Genomic DNA, 27,726 nt, shown 5'->3' with positions numbered 1-27,726 from the left:
TCATAATTTGCTGAGCACCTTCACTTCCTTTTGGGAAATGCACAGAATCATATAACACTTTGGGTTAGAATGGACCTTCAAAGGTCCTCTAGTCCAACCCCCCCCCCGATGGCACCTCATACTCACCATGGGAAAGCTCACAGTTTGGCAAATACTCAAATCCCTAAGTCCTGGGGTTGTTACACAAGGGAGGGGAGTGCTCTGCACACTGCTAGCAAAAGCCTTCAGAGAGCCAAGGAAGAAAGAAAAGACTAACAAAAACTTTTAAAAATTTTGAGAAAACCTGCACCAAATCTCCTTAGACATGTATCCATGATTAAGCATCAGAACTAAATTGCTGCTGTACAGAGGGTGCTGCTTGCTGGTCACGGTCTAAAAGCATTGATGCAGCAATAAGCACAGCTTAATTGCTGAGAAGCTTACCTATAATAGTAGAATTTTCAGTCAGGAACATGTGAAAGCCTGTAGGCTTTGGAGCAGTAAAAGAGAATTGGGGTCGTATGGTGGCAGAACAAAGTCTGCTGAAGAGTGTTGTATTTTCTGCCTTTGATAGGGACTTTCCAGAGCTGTCAGCTGAGCTGCAGAATTAGAAACCTGACATTGCAGCAATCAGTTTTTAGATTTCAAGCTGTTCAAATGACTTGTCTCCAGGGAGGAATATCTAGTGTGCAGGAATCGATAGCAAAACAGGTAAAGATGCCAGTGAACGGGGGCAGCCACCCCAACACCGTGCCCCAGCCAGGCAAATCCACTGAAAGAGTCGTGGGAGAGGACAACAGAAAGACTTGCTCCCTCTTTGAATCAGTATATGAGAGATGCTATAGACTATTCACTACATTTGTGAGATTGCAGCTTGATTATATTTGATTCCGCATTACAGATTGATCTTTCATACGCCCTCAGTTCACACTATGCCAGTCGTCCAAGCCACTTGCTGAAGAGATTATATAAAAGCCTGTTTTATCATATCTTCACCCCTGAATGCATTACAAGTGACATCGCTTAATTTTAGCCAATCTGAACAGCTAATTACATGTAAACAGATTGAAAAACTGTACATGCAGGACAACTCATTTTTCAAAAGGCCACTAATCTAAACAAACCTGAGTCCATCAATTCACTTCAACGTTTGTCTAAATGAATTACAGCATAGACTCATCCTGCACTAGCCTTGTGATGCATATAACTGGCTCCCTCTTCTTTTGATGAAAAATCTCAGGCACTTTACAAAAGAATAAGTGTGTTGGTTTGACTGAAATGGAGTTCAATTAGAAACTTTTCTTTCCCGTAGCTAGCACGGTCTTTTGTTTTGGATTTAGTAGGAGATAATGTTGCTTTTCTCTGGACTAGAGTTAATGTTTTCTTTCAGCAGCTAGCTGTGTTTTTGAGGCTGTACAAAAAGAATTTAAGAACTTAGTGATACTTTAGCTGTTGTCAGGGAGACCAAAGATGACTTCAGCCATCCAGCTACAGGTGCATATTGGTAGGAGAGGGCCACGGGTGGGACAGCACCTTAGACTGACACCCAGACTGATAAATGAAATATTCCCTACCATTAACATGATGCTCTGTATATAACTGGAGCTATATACCTATACAATTAAATAATTTACGGCTTTTCCCAATAGTTAGTTCTGTTCTATTGGGAGTTCAGTGTTAGTTCACCTTTTGTCGTTCTGCCATTTCGCAGTTGGTCTTTGGACCTTTCTGTCTTTTCTGCCTTTTGTCCCCTCACTTTGCTCTCTTGCTGGGATTGTCTGTTCGGGACCAGGGAGCTCTCCTTTCCAGCACTGTTCATGGCAACTGGAGTATCATGAGGGATTGCACTGAGTAGAATTTATTTCCTTTTATATTATTAGTAGTATATTATTAATATTTTGTTGTCTTATTATACTGCTTTTATCTCAATCCACAAGTTTCCCCCTTCCCTTTCGATTTTTCCCCTACCTGGGGAGACAGGGGGAATCGGAGAGTGGCTATCATGGTCCTTAGTTGCTAGCCAGGGTTAAACCATGACAATAAGTTATTTGTTTATCAAGGCTCTATTATAACAAAGATGAAGATGCCTCTCTGTCTGGATCTAGTGGACGACATGTATGAGCCAAAGCAATTACAGCCTACTCTGGTACCTTCTCTCTCATCTCCCAAACCCCATCACATGCACTAATACATCAAAGCTGGGAAGGCTCTTTGTATTAACAGATGACGATCAAATTATATTTAATCATGATCAAGGTGGATTCCAACCTCAGAGCTCTTTGGGTGCAATTCTTGCCCTTAGACCAGCAGAAATAGGAAGGAAAAAGATTCTGGATGGATCCTCCAGAAAGAGCTGGTGATCCTCCCCCTCCTCAGGACTCCCTCCAAGCACTATGTGGGTGAAGATCAGTAATGACACTGGGAACCAGAGCAGCACTGTGGGACAGACAGAAGCCCAAAGGGACCTGCCATGACTTGGATGAGATTGGGAGTAGCTGCAGTTACCCAGTGCCAGACAATATAAAGAAGCCTTAGAATGAAACGTAGTGTAGCGTGGCCTATTTTTAAATACAGAGCAATTAGCAGAGCATTATGCATGAGGTTTTCCACTTGCTGCTAAAGCCCACATCTTTTCCATTACCTGCATATGTAAATGTACACAGTGAGATGGAAGGGGGCAGAGAGAAAAACACTTGTGTGGATTTTGAAATGAACAAACATATCCACATAATCAATGCCTTTCCAGACTGCTTAACACTCAGAAGTTGTGCTGAACAAAATAGGCTAAACTCAGCCTATTTCCTGTGTAAACTAATTTATGGTACCTAGAATTAAGGGTCCACTAAGCATCTGTTGTCACCTACCACACAACAGTGTCCAGACACTTTCAAATTCATCTTTGTTTCAGCAAAGCAATCTAAACATCCAAGTGTCAAAACCTCAAGTGACGCAGAGTTGTACATAACTTTTAATCACTAAAGGGAGATTCAGGTGAGACATAAGGAAGAAACTTTTCACACCAAGGGTGGTGAGACCCTGGCCCAGGTTGCCCAAGGAGGTGGTAGATGCCCCATCTCTGGAGACATCCCAGACCAGGCTGGACGGGGCTCTGAGCAACCTGGTCTGGGTGAAGATGTCCCTGCTCATGGCAGGGGGTCAGGCTAGGTGAGTTTTGAAGGTCCTTTCTAAACCAAACTATTCTATGATTCTACTAAGGCTACAGCTTTCTTTGTAGCATCACTGTTTCCAGGGAGGGTTTCCTGACCTCTCTCCTCTGGTTGTGGTTTGATGTTTGGCCCCATCAGAAGGCCTGCTCTTGCACCACTGTACCAGATAAATCACATTGTGTTGTGTCAATGAACTGTTCCTTTCTTACTTCTGCTGAGAACTTCATCTATGAAGAAAGTATGTGCCCACCCAGGTCACTGGTAAAACAAACAAACAAACAGCATGAGGCTGACCCCCATGCTGTCCATATAACAATAACAAATCCACTTATAATGACACTGTGAAAGGCAGTTTTTACTCCACTAATTGTATACCACGTTAATTTTGCATGATTCTTGTTCCTTAATCATAGTGTCATGTAGTGGTATGCCAAATACCTCACTGACATCCACGTACAATATACCAATATTGTTGTCTTTAACAAGCAAACGTGCAGCTTCATAACATTTCAATTAGTTGACAAAATCTATTACATTGGCCCATATTGCTCAGCATTAAGTTCTCATTTATTTCTTTATTAAGCGGGTCCAGGTCTGCATGTCCTGCTTTACCTCAATCAACATCAGATTGACAGGCCTACAAATATCTGGATATTTTTTCTTCTACTCTTTTTAATACTCACACACCTACCTCCTCTCAGACCTTTAGAACTTTACCGTGTTCTCAAACTTATAAAAAAACAACCTTAAAGTCCCTTAACTAGCTCTCTTTAAACTCCTGCTAGAAAGATATTTGGGGCTGCTGAGGTAAAAAGGGTCCTGCTTCAGTAGCTGCTTTCTTAATGGGTTTAAATAGGCACCATCGTAATCTAACTCCCATGCAGCTAGAACAAATGAGATCAAGAAGAGCAAAGTATTAAAAAATATCACGTGAAATATCATGGAAAAATTTTTACCTCTTCTTCCCCAAATCATATATTCAGAATACCATTTGGAGTTCTTCCTATTGATCAGCAGTTTGGGCTTCTATTCAAGTATTCTCTTGAGCAATGAGTACTAAACCACATTTTATGTGTTTGTTTTAAATGGAAAACTAAGCACCTTCTCTAACACTATTCAAAAAACTCAAGCTGAAAGACCTGGGGCAACATCTTAAGGACTGGTGACACTGTACCATAAAACTTTAACTTCTCTGGAGTTGATTATGAATTGTTCTTGGGCTGGCACCACACTCATTAAACTTGTCCTGTATGTGCATTTACATAAAGTAGGTGGCAATGTTCAGTTTGCTAAGTGTCTGGAAATCAGTCACGCCCTTCCTGAAGATAAACTCCCACTGACTTCAAAGAGCGCAGGCAAAAAAATCTGGTTTTATTTCTGAATCTCTGAAAGGGAAGAAAGCCTCTCAGACAAAAGGGAATTTAAATATCCAGTGCAGAATATATTAGATTTGCCAGATTCAGCTGAGGTCTGAAGTGTAAGAGTTAAAGAAAAGCGAGTACACGAAAGACTTGGCAGTTTTCATCTTATTTGTTCTTATTAAGATCTCATGAGAGCATCTAATAAAATCCTATGTCACGCCAAAAACAGTTCAAAGCAAGCACAAAGTGAATCAGATGCTTCAATCACTACACCACAGAATTTATAACCAAGAGATGCACAAGGAGCTGAAGTAGTTCTGGTCATTGCAAGGCTGCCTTAGGCTCCACTTGTGCAAAACATTCAGAAGAAATACTTCAAGTCCATAGCATTTACACATGTGATAAGAATTAAGCATGTGCTTGAACACGTGTGCTTACCCCAGGAATTAAGGTGTTCGTAGTAGAATTATAGAACAGTTTGGGTTGGAAGGACCTCCCGAGCTCATCCAGTGCCACCCCTGCCATGAGCAGGGACATCTCCACCCAGATCAGGTTGCTCAGAGCCCCGTCCAGCCTGGCCTGGGATGTCTCCAGGGATGGGGCATCCACCACCTCACTAGGCAGCCTGGGCCAGGGTCTCACCACCCCCAGTGTAAAACATTTCTTCTTCATGTCCAGCCTGAACTAAGCGTGATGGAGCCATGTGAAAGCTCAAGTAGCAATTTTCTTGCCTGTGGAAGAACCCCCTGCATTGGAAAGCGAAACGGGCTAGATTCACCTCTCACTGTCATCACAGCTAATCTCCAGTGACTCCGCAGTTGTCACAGGGAAAATTAATCCAGGATAACAGAGAAGCAGCACACAAATCTAGTCCACTACATCCCTCTCTTGCTGTGTTTACAATAACAGACCAATAAATGAGTATTTATGATCGGATGCCCCCTTTTTAATCTGTTCGCTAGAGTATCATAGGATTTTGATGACTTAATTTTTTGTGGATTTACAGATTGCATATGATTAGACAGCATATTTTAGATTTTTTTGCTCTGCTTTGATGGGGACAGGCAATTTTGACTTTTAAGCAAAACCAGAGCATCCTCAGCATTTTTTGATTTAGGTGAACATCTTCCATTCACCGTCTCCTTGTGTAGCTCTGAACTACTTAAAATAAGTGCTAAAAACCATGAAAGACTGGATAAGTTAGGAAAGAGGGTATGAATGGATGTCACTCCTACTTCTCACTTACAAAAGTCTGTGGATCCTTATGGCATCTTCTGTTCATTTTCTTGGGTTTTGCATGAATGGCTGAAAATGGGTCATAAATGATTCACTATGGTCAACTCTTTCCCATGGTATTCTCCGAGCTGAGAGCCTGCTTGAGAGGAGCTGTGCATTCACACCAAGAACACAGCAAAGACTTTGGCCCATTAATGACAAAGCAAGTGCAGGGATAAAACACACCACTTTTCACATGATTTTTGCATTCTGATTTCAGAAGCAGCAGAAGGAGTAAGCAAAATGCAGGCAGAAGCCAATCAACTAAATCCAAAACCAGAATTTTGGAACAGGCTGCCCAGGGAAGTGGTGGAGTCACCATTCCTGAAGAGGTTTAAAAGGTGTTTAGATGAGGTTCTTAGGGACATGGTTTAATGTTGCAGTTAGGTTGTGGTTGGACTTGATGATCCAGAGGGTCTCTTCCAACCTAAATGATTCTATGAATCTCCCAGGCTGGTACTTTATAGATAAACCTGGAGAGCTTCAGGTCCACAGGAGCTGTGGGGATTTGCTGGAACATCTCAGGCAGGCAGGGTCAGTTAGCTCAAGTACTTAGCCCAAATAAGAGCCTAGGAGGATTGCAAAAGCTGGTATTTCCATTGTTCCCATTCCTTCCTAAGATTGCCTAATGCTTCCTACCCTGCACAAAATGCCTGTGGTGGGCACGTGCCAATGCCCAAGTGCTTCTCATCTAGCCAACAAAAACATAGGAACTTCATCCTTTCCTAATTTTTAAAGGCCACAAAGAGATGTAAACTGCCTTTCCCCAACCTAACTCTTAAATAGGTCAGATGTGCACCAGCCCTGAACTAGAAGTCATGTAATCATGTTAGGACAGTGAAGAGCCTGAGCTAATAAACCCAGCCTTTCAGAGAGCTTATTGGTTTGGGCTCAGTGCCATGCTGAGGTCAACAAGGTAAAAACCTGTTTAACAAAGGAGACGTATATTTGACCATACACAGTCAGGTCAACCACTGAAGATTTAAACATTCCCTCCAGAGGTATTTACCCTGTCAGTGCACGTCGCTTATAGTTGATCCTGTACCTTCGGATGTTGCTTTAAATTATACCTCCCAAATGAAATTAGAGTAGAAGCAGCTTTCCTGTTGCCTTATTGCAGTTGATGGTAGCACATGGGGTCAGCGGATACTCTAAATTCACATGAGAGAAGCCTGTTATCACCCATTACACCCAGGCAAAGAAAGGACAGGATCTGTACACCTCAAAATATGAATTCCCTTTCTTGCAGAGGTTAAACCAGAACTCTCCCAGAATTTTCCCATATATTGAGAATATGTGTGCTTATCAACATTGCATTTTTTACGTTGTTTCATTCAAACCAATTCATACTCCAAGTTTTATGGTGTATTTTGCCTCAAGTGTTGTTGCTAGGACAGTGTTTACAGCAATATTCATTGTGTTCTGTGTAGCCCTGCCCATCAATCAACCTCGTAATAAAGCAGAAAGGGAAATTGGTGGAAAAGCAGCAGAGCTGCTGAATTCAAGTTAGTCATACAAAACTCCTATGGAGACAAGTACAAATGCAATTGGGTCAAAGTAGTCATTTGCCTGTTGATTAAAGCGGGGGAAAAAAATACACATGCTGCATTATAGTTTGCCTTAAAAATAATATAGGCTACAAAGTGTTAATTTTTTCCTTCCTGTTTTCTCTGGGTTAGCATCTGAAGATGACTGCTGCTCCATCCCGATTTATAATATGTGTGTGTTTACTCACACGTCTCTAAGCCAAGAGGAAAGACAGAGTAGAATTCCAAATCTATCATTAAATCTACGTGCTGGCATCTACAAAGAGCTGCAAGACTTCAATTTTTCTGGATAACACTGAAGGGATAAACCAAAAGAACAAACAAACAAGCCATTCTCATCCGTAAAATAAGCATGCAAAGAGAGATGGGGGAAAAAATACAGTTTGTAAGGTTGCCGATTTTCAGGTATGTGTACCATAGCAAATTAGAATAACTTTAAGAACAGTATAAATGCAGATGCTTTCTGGATTACATATGGGTCTGCTGACAAACAGCATGGTTCAAAAGACACAGCACTGTTTTGGCTCTGAAATGGCATTTGTTATTCCCAATTCAGTCACTGAATTCTGATGCAACTTCCAGCCTTTGCCCAACTTGGATATACAGACCCTGCTTCACAGATTTTATTCTCTCCCTTGCTGTGAAGAAGTGCCTCACAGTATCAGGGTGCACCATGCTGGATCTCTAATGTTATAATTAGTGTCTCTAGATGCTACTGCAAAATAAATGGTGATGGTGATATTGATGAATTATGACTTGCTTTTTCATTCTGCTTTTGTCTAGATCATAAAGAATTAACACGAAAATCAAACTAGGATAAGATCTGCGTACCCAAGGGCCCCATTCAATTCCCACTGAAGTCAGTAGGACTTGAAGGTAAATTGAATGAGGCTCTGAAACTAATTCAATGTAGGTGCTTATACACTGCCGTATCACAGAAACACCTTACGCAACAGGCACCCACCGTAAATCCATCGGGCTGTGAATGCAAGCCAGTCCACAGAGCTCAAAACACAGACAGCACAGGGAGGGGGAAATAAGTGTTAAATGTAAAAACGAAATCAAAGAGAGATGTTCTGAGCACATTAAGAGCTATAATGAAATACTGCATCTTGAGTTGTCGCTGTTTGAAGGAAGCTAGGAAGTGAGGGAGAATTCATTATGAAGCTGCTCGAGACCAAAACATGAATCATTGGGTTCTAAAAAAACCCAGTTGTCTAGAGAATGGCATAGATGAAAATGAATGGAATCTCTTTAAATTACTCTCTGTATAAACTCTTTCACATTCATTCTTTCTGCCATTGATTAGTATCTTTCTGGGATATGGGTTTTTAAATAATTCCACACCATACTCCCAGCTTCTGCAATCAAAACACAGAAACGGCTCTTGATTCTGCATTTTTAGTCTTCATTTACAGGGAAAAATGTCTGCTTCAGTAAGAAACTTGAACACCTACTGTTCTTACCCATTTACTGGATATCACCAAAAGTGCATGCTGAAGGCTCAGTAATCAAATGAGATTAACATTCCCCCATCACTTTACAAATAAGGGGACTTCTGTATGCTATCGCTGCATAAAGAAGGATTAAATCACCTCTGGAAAACCCTCAAGATCATTAAATTGCTAAGAAGCTGAGACCCCTCTGATCCCAGCATCCCTGACAGGAAAGCAGAAAACCCCAAATCCTAAATAATAAATGGAGAAGACTTCTCTACAAACCCAGGTAGGAACACGTGGAAGGGAAACGTGGCAGGAAAAATGCAACCTCTGGCTATTCTGCTCCTGCTCTGTTCCGTTTCCTGAGAAAAGGAGGTTTGTGTCACCACGTGGTGTGTTTGTGTAGGTCTGACCATTGCACCAACTCCTTTCCAGCAGTTTCTGAAGTATCACCCAGTTATAATTTCACTTGAAAGGAGCTCCATGAAGGGAAACACAGCACCAAGAGCTGAACTGCCATCAGTCATGGGGTAAACCACCTCAAAGCAAGGAACTTGCTGTGTTCCAAGATAACAGAAAAACATTATGTCCTCTACCAATTCACAATTTGAATTCACTTCCCAGTCTGGCTCTCCCTGGCTGCAAGGGACCTCCCAAAACCAAACTGCAACAGTTGCACAAACCTGAACCTTTCTAGAAACTCTGCCAGCTCCAAAAAACACAACATGTAGAAGCAACACAGAGCAAAGAGCAATGCCGAAGTATTGTGCTAGCCTGTGTCACACAAGCATAAAGACCTTTAAGATCATCAAGTCTAACCATTAACTCAGCACTGCCAAGTCCACCATTAACCCATGTCCCTAAAAACCTCATCTATGTGTCTTTTCAACTCCTCCAGGGATGGTGACTCCACCACTTCCCTGGGCAGCCTGTTCCAATGCCTGACAGCCCTTTCCAGGAAGAAATTTTTCCCAGTATCCAATCTGAACCTTCCCCGGTACGACTTGAGGATGTTTCCTCTCACCCTGTCACTTGTTACCTGGGAGAACAGGCCACCCCCTCCATGCTCCAGTCTCCTTGAAAAAGAGCGAGAAGGTCTCCCCTCAGCCTCCTCCAGGCTGAAGCCCCCAGGTCCCGTGTGCTCCAGACTCTTCACCAGCTTCATTCCTTTCTCTGAACTCTCTCCAGCACCTCAAGGTCTTTTGTGTTGTGAGCAGCCCAAAACTGAACCCAGGATTCAAGGTGGGGCCTCACCAGTGCCCAGTGGAGGGGGGCGGTCACTGCCCTGGTCCTGCTGGCCACAACACTCTTTCCTAAGGGCTCCCTGAATCTGAGACATCTCAAGTACCTTGCTGCAGATGTGCCCAGCACCTCTGATACTGACAGCAGTCAGCACAGCCCCATTCTGCTGATTTAGGCACAGGTATGGTCAGCTGGGAGGGCCCCTATGGCTGTAGTTTTGCAAAATATGCTGCTGCGTTGGTTAGCAGTTTGATAACGAATCCTGCCTGAAGATGCGCAAGAAAGGAATATTTTCATAAAAACAGAAACACACAAGATTGCCTGAGACCTCAGGCTTCTCAAAGAAAAACATCCCACTCATGATTGTTGAAGTGTTTTTACAAGACTTGCTGTAATGACACCCCAAATTTATTGCAGCTTTTACAACCAGACCGTGTCTAGTAAAGAGTGATGTAGTGACAACATTCACTCAGCTGGATTTAGCTTCTTAGGGCACATAAATATACTTTTGTACTTTAAGAACAGCCATAGCTGCCTACTAAATCTTGAACAATGCACGGCAGCTTTGTAGACCTTTAAAGACACGCACCGACTTGGTTCTGTCTCCTTCACAAATCTGCTTCCTCACTGTCTGCCCAGTCAGTCCCCAAGGTCCTGTTCTGCTCGTCTTTTGTCAACCTTAGCTTTTAAAATGAAACTGTTTGGAAATCATACTTTTAAATTCTTGTGCTTTTTGAGTATGGAATTTGTTGCTTTCAGAAAGTGGCCAAGTTTGTTTCCACACCTTCCCAGTTACAAAACAAACTGGAAATCTTATCCGTTTGCTTTGGTACCTGCATGACAAATTTTGCACAACTTCATCCGAAAAACGATTTACTGACCATATGCGTGAAAACACTATCATAAATAGAAATTAAATTGTAGATTTATGTTAAGCACTGAATAAGGAATTTCCTTTGTGTAACTGTTTGAAAACACAATTTAAAAAGCACATTAAATAGGAATAGTTGGGCAAAATTTTTAACAACAAATAGCAATGTTTTAGGTTGTGGTTTTTTTTCGGGAACCAGACCAGCCCCCAGGAAAGCCTGACCCACCAGCCCCACCATACAAGTAGAACCCAAAAGTCACCCAGACCCAATATTAAACTTCCAAGATGGATCAGTCACAAAGCCCAGGGACCAGTGTTAAATGAGCAAACCCACAAACGACTGCACCTAAGAAATAACAAAAAAACCACCCCAAAACAACAAACCAAACCAACCAATCAAAAAAAAGCCAAAAAACAAAACTTAAATGCAAGTCTGCCTACATTTTCCAGTATCACCTGGATGCAGCAAAGGGTTGGGGCTATTTTCGCATTCATTTTTGCTGCTGCTGTTCTTATAGACACACATTGTTTTTCCCTGGGACATTTCTTCATATCTTTGAAAGAGTGCTCTCCATTACCACAAAATATTTGGCTTCAATCCTCCGGTGAGGAGAAGCCAAGGGTTTGGCTTATGTTTTAAAAACAAAAGAAATATTACCCTAAGCATAAAACAAATAAGTGCAACTGTAACAGTAGATGGAGATAGAGCTCCTAGCACAACCTATGAATAATTCCAAGTTCTAGCAGAAATAGCGGAGCTTTCTAAATTTCCCTAGAAAACAGCATGTCATTATTAGGTTCCAGTTTGACTAAAATGCAAAATGTCATTTTTGTCAGACAAAAAGCTAAACGAAAGACAATATGTAGTGTAACAACTAAACCGCAGAGCATATCCATTTACAATCTGAAATGATGAAAGACAATATGTGTACACATAAGCAGATAGAAATTAAAAGATGGCTCTTACCTCCGTCCCCAGATCCTGAGCCGGCATCTGAGAAAAGAACAGAAAGAAATTCATATTCATGTGCTCCGGTATGTCCTGTAAGCATGCAAAGCAAGGCTGCCCCATTAAACATATTAGAGTGTACCTTATGTCTTATGGCATCCCTGGATAAATGATAGAGAACTAATCTGAACGTAGTTCACTCAAGGCATCTTTCTCACATCCCACCTCTTTTTCTTTAAAGTCTCTATATCAGACTAAAATAATGTAAGCCCTGGAGTGCTGTAATGTCCTCACAAGCCTCTGCCTCGTTTTGTTGTACCGAGACAGATAAAGCTTTGCTCCCAATAGTTGTGCAAAGTTACTTCACTTGGCCACTGCTAACCCTTGCCGCCAAAGAGAACTGTTAAAACCCATTTGTTTGAGGCCAGATCAATTGGAAATTCATGTCACTTTCTTTACAAAACAGTGAAATCTCATCAGATCATAACTAGATGGAATAAACTGTTGAAATTATTATTATACAAAGTCTTCAGATAAAAGATCAAAATGCCATTTTTCTCAAGGCTGTTGCTGAGTTTCAAAATGGAGTGCTTTATCTTTGTTTTTCCTCTGCTCGATGTTTTGTTGGCTGGAATGATGAGAGTCACAAATTTAGAAAGTGCAATATCACCAAACTGCCAAGCCTCGTGTTTCATTACGAAACTTCCTAAGAAAAGCAAAGCACAGAAATGCACACACTTGTAGGGTTACCAAAAACAATCCGCAAGCGGAGTTTCCTTGGCAGGGAAGGAGGTTGTCATCCCATCCTCCGCCTTAGTGGAGGGGTTATTCAATGATCTGCATCAAGATTAATAGAAACAGTTTGGAAAGGCTGCTTTGGGATCCAATTATGCTATGAACTGTTAGATCTAATTTTCTGACAGCAAAGTCTCGTGAATCTGAATCGTCATGGCCAGGAGACTGATTGCTGCCAGACCTCCTAACACCCACGCTCTGCCCCATCCCATGAGGAAAAAGAAGCCAAATTGATCAAGACTCCAGGAACACCCCCTCCCCTTTTTTTTTCCTTCTCTGTTTCTGGAACCCACAATGTGTGTCAGAGGGAATGCTTCCAGCGTGATCACTGCCAGTTAGCAAGCAAGTTCAAGGAAAGATGTAGCAATGCACTAAAATGATCCCTTTAATCAAAAAGTTTAAGCCAAAAAAGACCAGTTGCTGTGTTGAGAGAATTTACTAAGTTGAACAAATCCTACACCACAATAGGCTTTGTCAGCCTGAGCTCCATTTAATACCAATTTATACACAAAAAATTGCAGTGTATGTTTTTTTCCTCTTCAAAATTGTCAGGTAACAGCTTCAGAGAAAAACAACATTTCCAAGGAAGAAATTTATTATCTCTCAGGTGTATGTAAGACAAAATTACGGCACTGCAAAAAGTTTGTCTAATGCACTTTTTATTGACTACTCCATCCTCATCCAAAAAGAAGTTCTGCTTTAAGTTTAAAGAACTCTCTCAAGAACAAAGACTTACTTCTGCTCTTTTCAAGTTAACTTCACTGCCCACCTCTAACAGATACTAAGCACAAGAGAAGAATGTGAAGAACTCCTGCACGTAAGCAACTCGGTTTTCCTGATTTTACTCATTCACCTTTCTATGTGTGTCATAAAAGCAGAGATACAAATAGCTCATGATGCCCAGAGTTAAGCAAAGGTGTCCCAAATGTCCATCAATTTACATATATGCTCTTTAATTAGTTCTTCCAACAAGTCCAGAAAAAAACAAAAACACCTGTTGCACAGACTTGTTCATTAAGTGTGTTTTGGGCCAAATCTTCAGCTGGTATAAACTGGCTCATCACAATCAGTGGTCTGTTGAATCACCCCAGCTGGGAACCTAGTCCTACATGCAAAAGGAAAAACCTAAGAAACTGGATTACAGGCAATAACGCTCCAGTTCTCTCTCTCCAGATTGCGGAGAGGTTTGTGGTAATCCAGATGCCCACTTATCAGACATCTGCTTGTTTAATCTACTTCCAGTTACTTCTCATAACAGCTCAGAAGTGTACAGAGTGCACAGGATGATCAGGAGCAAAAGATACGTATTTAAAAAAAACAACAAAAACAAAAGAAAACCTCTGTACTGAGCTCTTCAAAACAGAGTCAAGGGTATAATGTATCACAGACTGCAAGCCTACACTAAATTAGTTACATAAAAAGGAAGGATGGCAGCATCTTCTCATGTCTAAAACTGCAAAGAATTAACCCGTAATGAATTCAAAGCAGGGATTCAAATGGCTTTTGCCATCCACAGGTTATTTTATCCAGGGGCACGGCAAGGTACACAGGCAGCCTGGGGCGCATTCATACGTACCGGTGGCGCACGATCCTTCGGACACCAGGAGAATTTCACTCTGCTGCTTGCAGGCAGCCTGTTTCAAGTAGCATTCGTTCTGGTACGTGTCCCCGTTGGAGCCGCAGACGGGCACGTAATCGTTGTTACACTGAGGGGAAGGGACAGAGAGCAGAGGTGTCAGTCACATGTGGGGTGGCACAACATCCTTTTGGGTACCCCCCACCAGTATTAAAACCACAGGTGAGGGACACACTGACCCTCCTCCTCATCTTTACAGATACCAGGGAGGATTTTTGTAAAGACAAAAGGCCGAGGAGCATAAACCAGTCTTAAACAGGTTAGGAAAAAGATAATCTGAGTGGCCAAAGGGTTCAATAAGTGCCCCAGAGAGGCAGGGGGGCATTCCCAGGGAAGAAACATGGGCAAGGCAAAGGGCTCCTCGCATCTGCAGTAGCAGCTCATGTGTTTCCATTGGGTGGCTACAGACAAGTCCTAAGGAACAGGCTTGTTTTTCCCCTCCTTCTGCACACACACCTCCCTGCTACAGAGACAGCCGCTTGCATACACACAAGCGTCTGCCTGTGTGCATATAACTCTCTACTTAAGTACTTTTGCTATTATCAGAACTGACTGCACAGAGCGAAATGATTTCTGAGAGACCTACGATCAAAATCCAGCCCTCTTTCTGCAAAGACAGTTCTGTTCCCGGGATGCTCTGCAGAGTTCCGAGCTCTCCTTGCCACTGAAGAGTGCAGAAGTTCCCCACGCCGCACACCCCTCCTTCACCCCAAACTCCTGCTTGGCTCTGCAAACTACCTGCTTTGTTCCCTCTACATCAGAAAAGACAGCTTTGCCCTCTCTTGCTCATTTCAATAAAAATAATTCCATTTTATATGGAAAATTGGACAACCTACCGGGTGCAGTTATCATAAGATAATCACACTCTGAGGCTTAGAAATACTTGGATGTACCCTGTACATGGTAATTATACCAGGGATATGATTATCTCATGATTACCGTACTCCTGGTATGCCTCATTGTTTAATTATAACAAATGGAATGATCACAATTATTATTTACAAATGCTCACCTCTTCTTAAATCCAAGTAAAAATTAAAAAGAAATTTTACTTCCTATTTAGTTGTATTAAGCCATGAAGTGTCTGAGGTGTGTTCATGAGGCACAATGTACAACGCAGAACTGAAATTCCAGGAATATAAACATCAAATGTGCTTCAAAGTGAATGACTACAGAAGTGATTAACACAAACAATTGCATAGATTGCGTTAATTGCAGGCCTCCACACAGAGCAGCTGCCAAGAAATTATGCATAGTTGGTCAGAGTGACATTTTGATTGGGCCAAATCAAATGACATTTTCCTCGTGCATTGTATTTTCTTAAATCTTCCCAAGCTGCTGCCCACCCCCAGTGCTTTCTTCCTTTGGAAGAAGAAAGAAAACCAGCAGCCACAACAGCAGAAATCCTCTCCTTCCCCTCCCAACGAAGGGCTCCTCCACGCAGAGATTTTAAACAGTCGATTTAAAAGTGTTTCTCTGCTATTTTCACCATTATGTTCCAAATCTGAGCAGCGTTTCAAGCAGAAAATGCCAACTTCGTCCAGAAGCTCAACAGCAATTGCTGGAGGCTGATCTGGAATACTTAACCAGGACAATAACACAATCATGTGAATTTTCTAAAGCATGAAGGATCAAATCATGCTTGCTTCAGACATGCTTGTCACCCCGGGACTTTTTGCCAGAGCAATCTGTGCAGAATTTGGCCCAAAGTATCTCAACAGGCTCTGTTACACATAGAAACAACGCTGGATCCTGTTCCCACCAGAGTGGCAAACTCTCTGTTGGTTTTGCCCAGAGCAAGAGACGATCTTTTACACTGACTCAGCTGCAAATCTGAAAGGCCAGACAGCACTCCGTGCACAGCATCCAGCATCAAGGGTGACATCCTGAGCCACAGAAACGAGTGACAGAGCTGCTATGAGCTAGGCTGGAACTTCTTCCAAAGCTTGGCAATTTTCAAACACGTTTGAAAGACACCAGGGCTCCAAGAAAGATTAACTCTCATAGCAGAAGCTTCCTCATCTCTCCTGTGGCTCCAGCCACACTCAAACATGGCTTTAGTCAGAGGGCACAATGAGCACAGGTGATCCGGTCTTTTCTTTCTCAGACTGTGCTGGTCATAGATGTATTTCTTCATCTGCTGACATTCTTCCCAGCACCACCTTTGGACAACCGGTATTTGGATGGAAAAGGCAGGAACATAGGAGCTGCTGCTGAGCCACAAGGAACAAAAAAGGAGCGAGATATTCCAGACCGATTCTGCCTTGGCTTTGAGCTGGGATGGCTCTGAAACCCACCAGGAAACCATAGTGGAAGTTACCCAGTAAAGAGAAGACCACCGATGAGAAGGTTGTGGTGTTAGCCCACAGGTTACTCCTAACCCAGTAGAGCTGGACTCCTGTCCTTGACCATGCTGAATCCAGTATGCTCAGCTCTTCACCGTTATAAAATACTTCTTGCTGGTACTACAGAACATTAGACACTGACTGCCAGTTTCCTCAGTCTAGTGACACATTTTTGGCATTGGTTTAGGGCTCAACAGACCAAGCCCTGGATGCAAGAATGATTCTCCATCCCTCAACTGTTCAAGCACTCTGGGAAATCCATGTCAAAACTCCCACTAAACCCAGCAGCACAATACCATACTGTCCACTTCTCTCTTATACATGCACATTTTTAAAACACAGCTGCAGAGCAAGCCACAAGTGCCGACTGTCACAGCCAGAGACAAACCAGTTCTGCAAATGTTGGGGTTAGTGCTGAGCACTGAAAGCATAAGGTTTGTTTTCTAAAGATGACATTGTTAAAAGATTGACCTCCTTCCACTCTCATGGATTAAATACTCACAAAATGCCACATATGTCATGAACTAAGTTCCAGAAATATAAAGTTGCAAGCTGGCCAGGTGATGTTCCAGTTCCACAAACACTGAAGCACATGAAGGATTCAATATGCCAGAAAACGGGACTCTTTCCTCACATTAAAACCAGTGAATGTGCCCAGTCTTGGTGGCTGAAGTGAAAAGACCTGCAGCGTTGATGGAATATTTTTGGTTATGTTCATCAAATTTAAGAGAGAGACAGTCAATATGAATCCCTCCTTTAGCACATGTGTCTGCTCTCCAGCAATGGAAGCCTAACTCAGGTTTTGCAGATCATTCTGATCATGTTCAGCCTTTCAAATAACAATAACTTAATTTTATTAACTCCACCTGGACAGACATGATGCATCTGTGATTCTGGTTTGAAAAAATCCTAGACCAAGATTGCAGCAGCTCTGTTCCCCACTTCTGCCTCTCCCAGCCCCTCAAGACATGGGCTGGCCAGCGCAGGACTTTTTAACAGTGCAGAAACAAAATTAGCTTTCTGTCCTTGTCTGTTCTCTCAAGCTGCAGTTAAAGCCCCTGGCAAATTCTGGAGAAAACATAAAAAGTAATTATAGTGATGAGGAGTCTGCTATTGATTTGCTCACTATCACCCCAGAGAGCTGTCACTGAAATGGGGGACCTGAATTCTGATCGAGAATCCCCTTACTCATGACATAAATTACCTGGCTGGCTCTGCCTTACTTAGCCAGCTTCAGATGCCACACTAGAAATTGATTTTCTACTTTGGTGGCATATCTTTTTGGCTTATCACATTGTCCACTGATGCTACAAGAGAAGCTGACATGCCCCCAGCTCTGCCTGTATCAAAGGGGACGCATTTGACTCCAGCAGCCCCCGGCACCGCACCACCCTTCCCAGGATCGGCCACAGGTAATTTGCCCCCCAAGGTCACAGCTGGCAATGCGGAAGATTCAAAGCAAGACAAAGAGCTCCCAGATGTTTACAGGGCTTGATCCAAGGCCACTGAAACCAAAGACTGCTGCCGATTTTAATCCATTTACTAGTGATCAGGCCCAACTCGTTCTTTTGATCTCATTTACATATTCATATACAATTATCCAATTTCCTTAAAGCTGTTTCAATGGCGCCCTACAGAACTGCTCAACTCAGCACATATATAGCATTCACCTCTCAAAGAGGAGACAACACAACCTGGAGAGTTTCATTTACCCCAAATCAGCAGGGACCAGCACCCTGCCTTGGGAAAACAGTGCTCCCAGTGCCTTCCTCCCCAGCATCTGGATTTGCTTCTTCTAGGCTATGAGTCCACTGCTTTATGCCAAATGTCAACACCCAACTGGGACCAAAGACAAGACCCAAGTTTTTTCTGTGGCTGCTCTAAGCTCCCCATGAACATGGCACAACATCTGCCCCAGGCAATCGGACAAATCGCAGTCATTTCACTGCATTACAGATTTTTCTTAGAAAGGGAAAGCAGACCAGCCCTTAAATCGCTGCACATGCTGAGCCAAGGCAAGTACTTAAAATAGAGTTCTCACATTGAATATTTGATTGCACGCAAACTAGAAATGAAATTTAAAAAAAACCCTACAAAACAAACAAACAAAACTACAACAACCAACCACGGTCAATATGAATTCTCTCCCAATGTGGGAAACACAAACACTTCAGCAAACAGCTGTCCTGTTCTCATTACAGAAAATTCCTTGTTTTATATGATGGAATTTATAACTTGCTTTTTTTCTCCAAAGACACATTTGGCTCTAGAAACATAAACAATACTTGTCATGCTTCAAAGCGAATAGTCTATCAAAGCTCAATAATAAATTAATCATTACAGATGTGCACAGTCTTGAACTGTGCACTATTTGGCCTGCTCTACTGTAAACACTCAAATCAACGTTACAAGTTCCACAACTTCACAGATCCACATTAAAATGCGAAAAACCACAGGGGCATAAGCGTACATACAACACGTGCTGGTACATGCTTAAAACTCCTTTAATTTGTTCAGGTTTTATTCAGGTCGTTATGTAAAGCACAGCTGTTTTGTGAGTTGGCTAAAACATATTAAATGGAATCCTTCATAATGAAATCATCTGACTTTAAGACTGCCTGAGGTTTAGATGTAGCTGCAAGAGGGAGAGAGAAGAAATAGAAGGAAAAACCCCTACTACTCAGTAGCAACCCCCCTAAAACTATATAAAACCTAACGGAAGTTCATGATTTTGGAACAGAGGGATTGCTCCTTAATCTGATCAGCTGAGCAGATAAAGAGGCAGAAGCATTGTCACTACGCAGCCCTTCCTGAAAATATTGCATAAGCACATTACAGATCCATTTCTTTAACTAGATCAGAACTCTGAATACAATAAGCCATGATCTGTATCAGAAATGAATTTAGAAAGGACTCTAAATCCTTGTTAAAAGGGCAGAGACAAAAAAATCAGAAATGCGCAACCTGAAACTGCAGACCCGAAGGGATGTTTAAAGCCACAGCATCTGCATTTTCCCAGAGAAACTTATGTCTTCTTGACACCAGTTGGTTCTCCTGCCAGCTTTTATATGTGCTGCCAGGTTTTCCCTCTAACTTCTCTGCATGTAGAAAAATAAATTGCCTAGCGATAGGTTATAAAGGGAGATCCTTGATTTGTATTCTCATTAGTGAATTACAGAATGAAATATCAATCTTCTTACCTTGAACTGACAGACACAAGTCACACTGTCTCCAATCCTTAAACACTCCCCATCAAATTTACAGGTATTGGTGTCGCAGAGAAAGAGATCATTTTCTCTGTCATCATAACCTCAAATGTAAAGAAAAAAAAAAAGTGAGGTTTGGTCCAGCAAGACAAACAATATGGGGTGATTGCATTTGAATGCATGCAGCACAATAACCTTGTTGATGAAATGATTCAGTCCAGATATTTTTTGTCCTTCCCTGTCCTCAGTTCTCCACTTTTTCTCTAGTTGTTCCATCGGTCTTTCTATTAGTCCTTATTCCCCACAGCCACACACACACTTTCTCTTCTTTTTTTCTATTTCACAGACCCTATTTCCTCAGAAGTGCCCCAGTAATTACACTATTTCATGGCTCTGGGTTGGAAACATCATCAACTTAGCCCCATCCGATCACAAATCTGTTGGACAAACGTCCAAATTGGAATTTCTCCAGTCCATGATGCAACAAAGCCCCCAATAATAAAGACAAACAGGCTGTGTGTTTTCTGTGATGGTCTGCCTGATCTCAATGAAGATTGATCACCTCTAAGTTAACAGAAGTGCCAGGTTCCTCACAAGCCGCTGAGTGAACCTATAGCTCTTTGCCTTCATTTTCTCCAGGAAAATCCGACAGATCTAACTGAAGATTCAGTTCACGAATACAAGCATGAATTTCAGATTTCACTAGCTGACTTCCCACTCCAACAGCGTGCAGCAAGGTATTAAACAAAACAGCTATATCAGACTCCAAACCCATTAAGATTTAAATCCATCTTTTTTTTTTTTTTTTTTAAATCCAAGCACTCTTAACCGTATTGCTACATGTTTAAAATAAAGAGCTTACAGTAGAAATTACCCCCCCAATGTTATGTGCGATGCACACATTATTGTGAATAACACTCAATCCCTTAGAATACTATTACAGTCTAATTTCAAAATTTACATAGTGGAGCCGGACCGGCTGCTGACCTACATGGGAAACTCATTATAAAGGTCAGCCCGACTTTAAGGAACAGGCACCGGGTTCCCGGTGTCGCGGCGTCCATCCCTCGGTTTGCCCTCCATTCGGTGCGCAGGGAAACAGCCGCCCGCAGGATGCGCACACGCGGCCCGTCTCCCGTATCCCCGCGCCGAGTTGCCCCGTTTAGGCGGGGAGCTGCGGAACTCTACCGGGGATAGCCTTACCGGGGGGGAACCGCCCGCAGCCGCGGCGCTGGGCACCGGCGGAGGGCGCAGCTGCCGCGCCCGGACCCGCGGAGCGAGGGGCACCGGGGAGCCCGGGGGCTGCGGCCGCGCCGGGAACGGGGGCGAGCCCCGACGCCAGGGACTTTTCCCCTTCTCTATTCCCGTGTATTCAGCGGGACGCGGCATCGCCCGCTGAAGTTGCCTCCTCCGGGGCTCGCCCGAGCAACTTTGAGCACCCGACGGGGCACGGAGGAGCCGGGCGCAGGGTGCTCCGGTGCTTACCGGAGCAGTTCCAGCCGGTGGGCGTCTGGCAGTCGCTTAAGGAGGTAGGGAAGGCCGCCAGCTTGTCGGGGCGGGCGAGGACGAGCAGCACGGCGGGCAGCAGCAGCCAGCAGCAGCAGTCGCAGAGCGTCCAGCCGCCGCCGCACTGCCGGGGCGGGGAGGGCTCCCAGGGCACCATGACTTCCTAACTCAACTCTCCGGCGGCGGCGTGCCCCCCGGGCGGCAGGGACGGGCGGCGGGGCCGCTGGGCATCCCGTGGCCCCGGCCGGCGGCGGCGGCAGCGGGTCAGCGAGCGGCGGCTGAATGCGGGCGCGACGCTGGGGAGAGGAGCGGCGGAAGCCGGCGGGGCGGCGCGGGGGTGCGGGCGGCGGCGGGGCGGGGAGCGGCTGCCATAGGGGCCGGGCGGCGAGGAGCGGGGGGAGGGCGCGGAGGGGCCGCCGCCGCGCAGCCGCCGCCGCCGCCTGCCCCGCTCTGCCGCCCGCATCCCTCTGCGCGGGGGAAGCAGCAGCAGGTCCCGGCCCGCCGCGTCACGTGCCGCCGCCGCACTGCCCCCATTGGCCGAGCGGGATGCGGGGCCCGGCGGGCGGGGCCGCCGGTGATGCTGCTGCGCCCCGCGGCAGTGCCCGGGGCAGGGCCGGACAGGGGACCGAGGGGCGCTGCGCTCGTGCTCGGCACCTCCAGGGCTGGGGCGACCCCCATGCCGCGCCGCTGGCTGCGGGCACCCTCGACGGGGCGGGGACCGGGCAGCGTTGCGCCGCTGTCCTCCGTGCGCACCCCGGAGCCCGGGCAGCACAGAGCCGCAGGCTCACCTGGGTGCGCTGGCATGTACAGACGTGATCCCTCCCCGCCTCTCAAACCTGGGCGCTGCTGAAGTTGCTGGCCGCACAGCCGAGTGCCCGTGTTTAATCACGTGCGGTTGCGACGTTAGGGAAATAAAACACTCTCACGGCTAGTGGGGTCTGGAGCGGACACACGGCCGCCGAGGGGAAGAAACGAGCACAGCGGGGGTAAGCAGGGAGAACAGAGGGTGGGAGATTCTGCCCAGCCTCGGCAGGCAGCAGCCAAGGGCTTGTCGGGCTGCAGCACCATCCCCGCGACGGAGCCGAAGCAAAAAATTGCACCATCACGCCGGCACGGAGGGCTGCTCTGCTCCCCAACGCCTAACCCACGCTCGGAGAGCGCGGAAGCTCCGCAGTAACCTTTCTCCGCCTCTCCCCGATGCGCCCTTTGCCGCGCATCCATCTCCGTTTCTCCTCTCCGGGGTTTTAGTTTTTGGAGGCGGCGGCCAGGACGGACGGTGGGGACTCGCCCACCCTCCCGGGGCGGCGGGGGCACAGTAGCAGAGTCCCCCCGCACCCTTCCCGCTCCGTGCTCGGAGCCATCGCCTCGGCCCCTACCTTAGCCTCGCCGCAGGGCGGCTCAGCTTTTCCTCCTCCGCGCGTCTCCGCGCCCGCTCGCAGCCGGTGCCCGGGCGTAGCGAAGCCGACAGACACCTGCCAGGTGAATGGGACTCCCTCGTCCCCCGCCCAGCACTTAACGTGCGGCCCTGCCGGCGGCAAGGACGCGTTATACTGGAAAATTAAAACAAAAACAAAAACCACGAAAACCAAAACAAAAACGGATCAATTTGTCCAGACGGCAACAGGGAAGCGCTTTCTAGACACAGGCGCTCCCTCGCCATGTGCTCGTCCAGTGTCCGGGGAGGTGGGAGCCTCCGGGGCCCGTCCCGTCCCACCGGACAGGACCGCAGGGCCCGGGAGGGGCGGCAGCCCAGGAGCCAGGCTGACCCTGTCCCCCCTCCTCCCCCATCTCCCTGCGGAGTCCAACTCAGGACTCCCAAGGGGCAGCAGCGGCCCCAGAGACCCCCGAATGAGTGTGTGGAGGCCCTGCTTGAAGTTTACTATTCCCAAAAGCATGACTTCTCTTTCGAGCCCAAAGTTAAAGATTTAGGACTTGCTCTTTAAAAATACCAGCTGACACATTTCATGCAACCATACTTTGAGGGGTCTACCCAAATCCATACAACAACACTACTACTGCTTAGCATCCCGTTCATATGGAGGTCTGGTACACTGAAGCCAAAGAATATTTTCAGCTCATTTAATTCCTATCTAGCTCCTCCATAAGCTATACGACAGGTTTCTTCTATCACCTTGCAGCCCCATACATCTATGTCTGCTCCCTGCTCTGCCCACCAGCCGCTATTTGTACTGACCTCATCTACCCACCAGAAGCCTTTGCTACAATTAAGAGAGTATCAATTTGCACATTCTAATATGCACAAAGATCCACTGATAAAGATCCACAAAAATCTCTGTGCCTACCATTTCCCACTGACTAATCAAGCCCTAAGCAGCACCTATCAGAAAGGAAACACTAATTTTTACTGCCTGCTAGTGGTTGCACTGAATCTTATCCTTTGTCTTCTGTGGGACTACAGAGTATCTGCCAGCTGAGCACCTGGTGCCAGATCAATCTTTTTCTTTCCCTTTAGCTCTTTATTTCACTTTTTTTTTTTTTTTTGGTGCCATTCTGTTATTCCATTTACGATCATATTCTATTTCTCCTCTTTCATTTTTTTTTTTTTTTTTAGGTTGTTTCTTCTTTCTCATATTCATTGTTTGTTGCTTGCTGAAACTCATCTGTCTGCTTTACTGATCACTGAAGTGCTTAAAAATAAAAAGTGTCTTGGCTGGCCAGGTACCACAGTCAAACAGCCTCACCAGGGGAATGTCCTGCTTTCTCTTCCTTCTTCTTTCTCCCTTCCTTGTTGATTTTCTTCCTACTTCCCTGGTTCCTCTATGTGGTCTCACTGCTCTGTTTTCCTCTGGTTGCAACGACCATGACCCACAGTTTCTATTCTCGTTCTGTTTTTCTACTTTTTCTCCACTTCCTCTCTTCTTCCACCCCAAATCACTTTCCTTTCCACAGCTACAGATCACAAAGGCACGGCTGGCCTCCTCACTTAAACACCAGTTTAACCAGACCATATGAATGAAACTGTTAGGTAAGCCTTTCCCAGTCTCGCAACCAGGCCCTTTTCTGATCTGTCTCTCCTGTCGCTGTAACTCACGCCCAAGATGGTACTGCGAGTATATCCAGCATTCTCAGAGTATCATTAAATACAGCAGCAGAAACCCGGCTACGGCCTGTGTTCTCCCCAGAGTGCCGTATAACACCGCAGTGACTGAGTCTCAGGCGCACGGTTCTGACTTACATTTCCCCTGCTTTGTTTTCAGCCACCCAGATAACAGCCACTGCCTGAGAAGACAAAGAAGCCCCTTGATTTTTGTGCTTGTTTTCTGACTTTGCAATATGGAAGCTCCACCAGAGATCCTGTAATTGTCACAACGTGATGTTCGAACTATGAACCTGAAACTGTCTGAAGGGCAATCTGGTTATGGCACAGTATTACAATTTTTGCTGTGACTAGCACTGGTGTTTTATTTAAAAATATGTTCCTTGTTGATACGAAAACTTTACTTATAAAAACATTTATATGATAAAAATACTTCTGTCAGTGTTGCAAAAAGGACAGCTAGACCCATGGGCCCCATTTCTCCATTACACTCTCTAGAAATTTCTTTTGAATTACAGAGACTGAGATACAATCATTTTTTCACATAGTTCCTAGTTCCAAAGCATACATTCTTCTGCCCTATTAATGCAACGCTGCAACCACAGTCTCTCGGTAACACATTATTCCCAGCTATACTTCAACACTTAGGCTAGTTGACACCTGCATTCTTGTGCTCCCCAAGGTTCCCATCCCATCTCACTGCTACACAAGAGCTACTGCTCGTAAACCAGGCAATGGGTTCGCTACCATGCAGGCAGTGTTACGCTAGTGTGACGTACAAATTGACGCCAGCATCTTCTTAGGGAGGTCACAACACATGCACCCTATGTCCAAACTGAGTATCAAAGACCAACAGCAGTTCCTTGTGGTTACCTGTTGGGCTCCAGTGCCAGAGAAGCAGCAAAAGCGATCTGAATCCTCCTTGGAAGGGTTCTTCTAGTACATGATGAGGGAAGACCACATCACAAATATTAAACTTGCTACTTATGGAGCTTTTCTGAGGCCTGTGCAGTTTTGAGATACTTATACTACAAGAAACAGGCAGATGAGAAACCTCAAAGGCAGCTGACATTGGTAGAGTTTTATCCAATACAGATGGTCTTGCCACCCATGCCGGTGTTCCACATCAGCTCCCAGATGCAAAGCAGCTGGTTGAGAGGTTCAGGTGCTCTGGAGATGTCCAAGCAAGGGCACGCTTAGCTAGGACTGAGCAGCAATAGCCAGAAGCCAGGCTGCACCTCGTCCCAGGCCCACATAGCCACATCTATGAGTAATGCCTTCTGTTGCTGTGCTTGGCTAGGAGATGGTGTACTAGTGAGGAATTATGCAATGTTGGTTATTCACACTTGTATTATGTCTTGGCTGTGCTGCTCTTGGAAGCCTGCATTTTCCAAAAAAGTTTCCCAGAACTTGGGAGAAGCCAAGTTCTACAAACGAGCCAAGCAAAACCTCCTCAGCAATACAAGCTACAGGTCCACAATAACCATTCTCTTTCTGCACTGTCTACCCAAAGACTATAAAGCTGAGTTTGTAGATCCTTATCTTTAAAACACTTTTGGGCCTGTTTCTGATGTCTCTAAAGATCCTAGGAAGTTTACCTTGGTCAAGAATACCAATAAAAAAGGCTTCTTACAGTCCTGCTAATATTTATCAACAATGTTTTCCACAGTGTGAGAGTCGGTCTGAAGATGGAGCTGTATTTGCCTGAACATTGCCATCAAGAACTTAGAGAACTGAGGCCCTGACAGAAAGAACACATGGACAATGATTTGGATAGAGGCCCGAGAAGAAGCATCATGTTGCAATGTTTTCTCCGATATGGGGACTGCTGCTAACAATAGCTGCTGTGTGGACTTTGCCTGCTTCTCCAGCCAAACCAACCCCAGCGTCCTGAAGGCTATTGTTATGAGGGTCTTTTCGACCCAGGGACAATAGCTGCTGTCCAGAAGATGTTTTCTCACCTGCAGTCTCAGTTACACGTGTCCCCCAACTTCTCCCCCAAAGAATGGCCAAGGAAAAGGAACATGCTCAGAAGCTCGTCAAGGCTCCTGAAGTCACCCAATGGACCAGAGAAAGACCCCTGAATGCTGGACACGTAAGCGTTGGCAAAAGAAAGCGTGAACCTTTCGAGCCTGCACAGTATGAGCCTGGGTTGCGAAATCAATGCAGAGACTGGCCTAAAACAATGGGAGCAAGGTGGGGTGAAGAAGCATAAAATATGAGACCAGAATGGACACCATTGAAGATCTTCCCACCAGAGGATCCCGAACCATGACGGAGGACTGGCGGAACTCTATGGGACCGGAGACCAGAGGGATGCTTCTGGAACTGGACTGGTGATAAACGCAACCTCATTTCTCATTTTTAACTTTACTTTTCCCCGTTTCTTTTCCCTTTTCTCTTTCTTACTCTCTCTCTCTCTGTTGCGTGCTGCTTTATGGGCAAATTAATAAAGTAACACTGCTTGATTGAATTATAACCCCTTGGCATTTTGGTCGCCTTAATTTTGTACTCTGAGGTCAAGGTTAAAAGAACCATCACGACTCCATCATCGAATGGACCGTGACAACAAGTCAGCACTAAAAGTACAGGAAAAGGTTCTACAACTGCTAAGAACATATCCCACCAAATGCACAAGGCACATTTGAGTTATCCTCTTCACCACTGACGCTATGTTGCAACAAGTTTATGAAACACCTATACAGAATTAAAAAACAAACAAACAACAAAAAAACAACCACTCTGCACAATTCTCGAAAGAATGAGACCCACACCATGTGAGTGAGCAACCGCGAGATACCACCACCAGTGTTAGTTCCTAGAGCAAAAAGTGAAAAAATCTATTTAATCCACAAAAGACTTGTCTAAATAAGGTCCTAGCCAGTACTAAAAAGAACAGAGCTAGGGGTCTCTTGACAAAAGAACAGGTCTGATTCCAAAGAGCCCACCAGAAATGTCCTGGGAGCACAGTTGCAGTGAGAAGACCCAACCCAGCACAAGACCAGCAAAGGCCACACAACCTGTATGGACTTGCTGTGTATGAAGCTGGAGTTTCCCCGCTCCATGGAAGAAAAATCCTTATTTCAGGTCTATTTTCAGGCCTGATTTGACCGAAAGTTGGCAGATTTAGCATACACACTTTTGCCAGAAGTCTGTGAGTCTCAAGCAGATTTTACAATCATCTATTTTTCATGTGTGCAGGAAAGAGTACACATGGCTTCACTCAGACACACAGGCAATAGGGTACTCCTTGCCTACATGCAATTTTCCAGATTTTTATACAGCTTTCAGCTAAATCACATATCTCAATGCAAAGTATACCACTCTTGGATATCACATGGATTTTTAGT

General features: G+C 44.8%; 1 protein-coding gene across 1 annotated transcript in view; it reads right to left on the bottom strand.

Annotated features, from left to right (window-relative positions):
* The window catches only part of TMEFF2 (transmembrane protein with EGF like and two follistatin like domains 2), a 127,139-nt gene extending 105,416 nt beyond the window's left edge, over window positions 1-21,723 (bottom strand). The window contains exons 1-4 of the mRNA XM_082057228.1: window positions 21,298-21,723; window positions 19,807-19,916; window positions 14,202-14,331; window positions 11,849-11,875 (exon numbers count right to left, since the gene is read on the bottom strand). Coding sequence (XP_081913354.1) covers window positions 11,849-11,875; window positions 14,202-14,331; window positions 19,807-19,916; window positions 21,298-21,475 — 445 coding nt within the window. The 5' untranslated portion in view covers window positions 21,476-21,723. The remainder of the gene's footprint in view (window positions 1-11,848; window positions 11,876-14,201; window positions 14,332-19,806; window positions 19,917-21,297) is intronic.
* Window positions 21,724-27,726: the final 6,003 nt, after the last annotated feature.

This window comes from Streptopelia decaocto (assembly GCF_964273445.1).
Source record: "Streptopelia decaocto genome assembly, chromosome: 6".
NCBI lineage: Eukaryota > Metazoa > Chordata > Aves > Columbiformes > Columbidae > Streptopelia > Streptopelia decaocto.
This window is presented reverse-complemented; position numbering and strand designations above follow the sequence as displayed.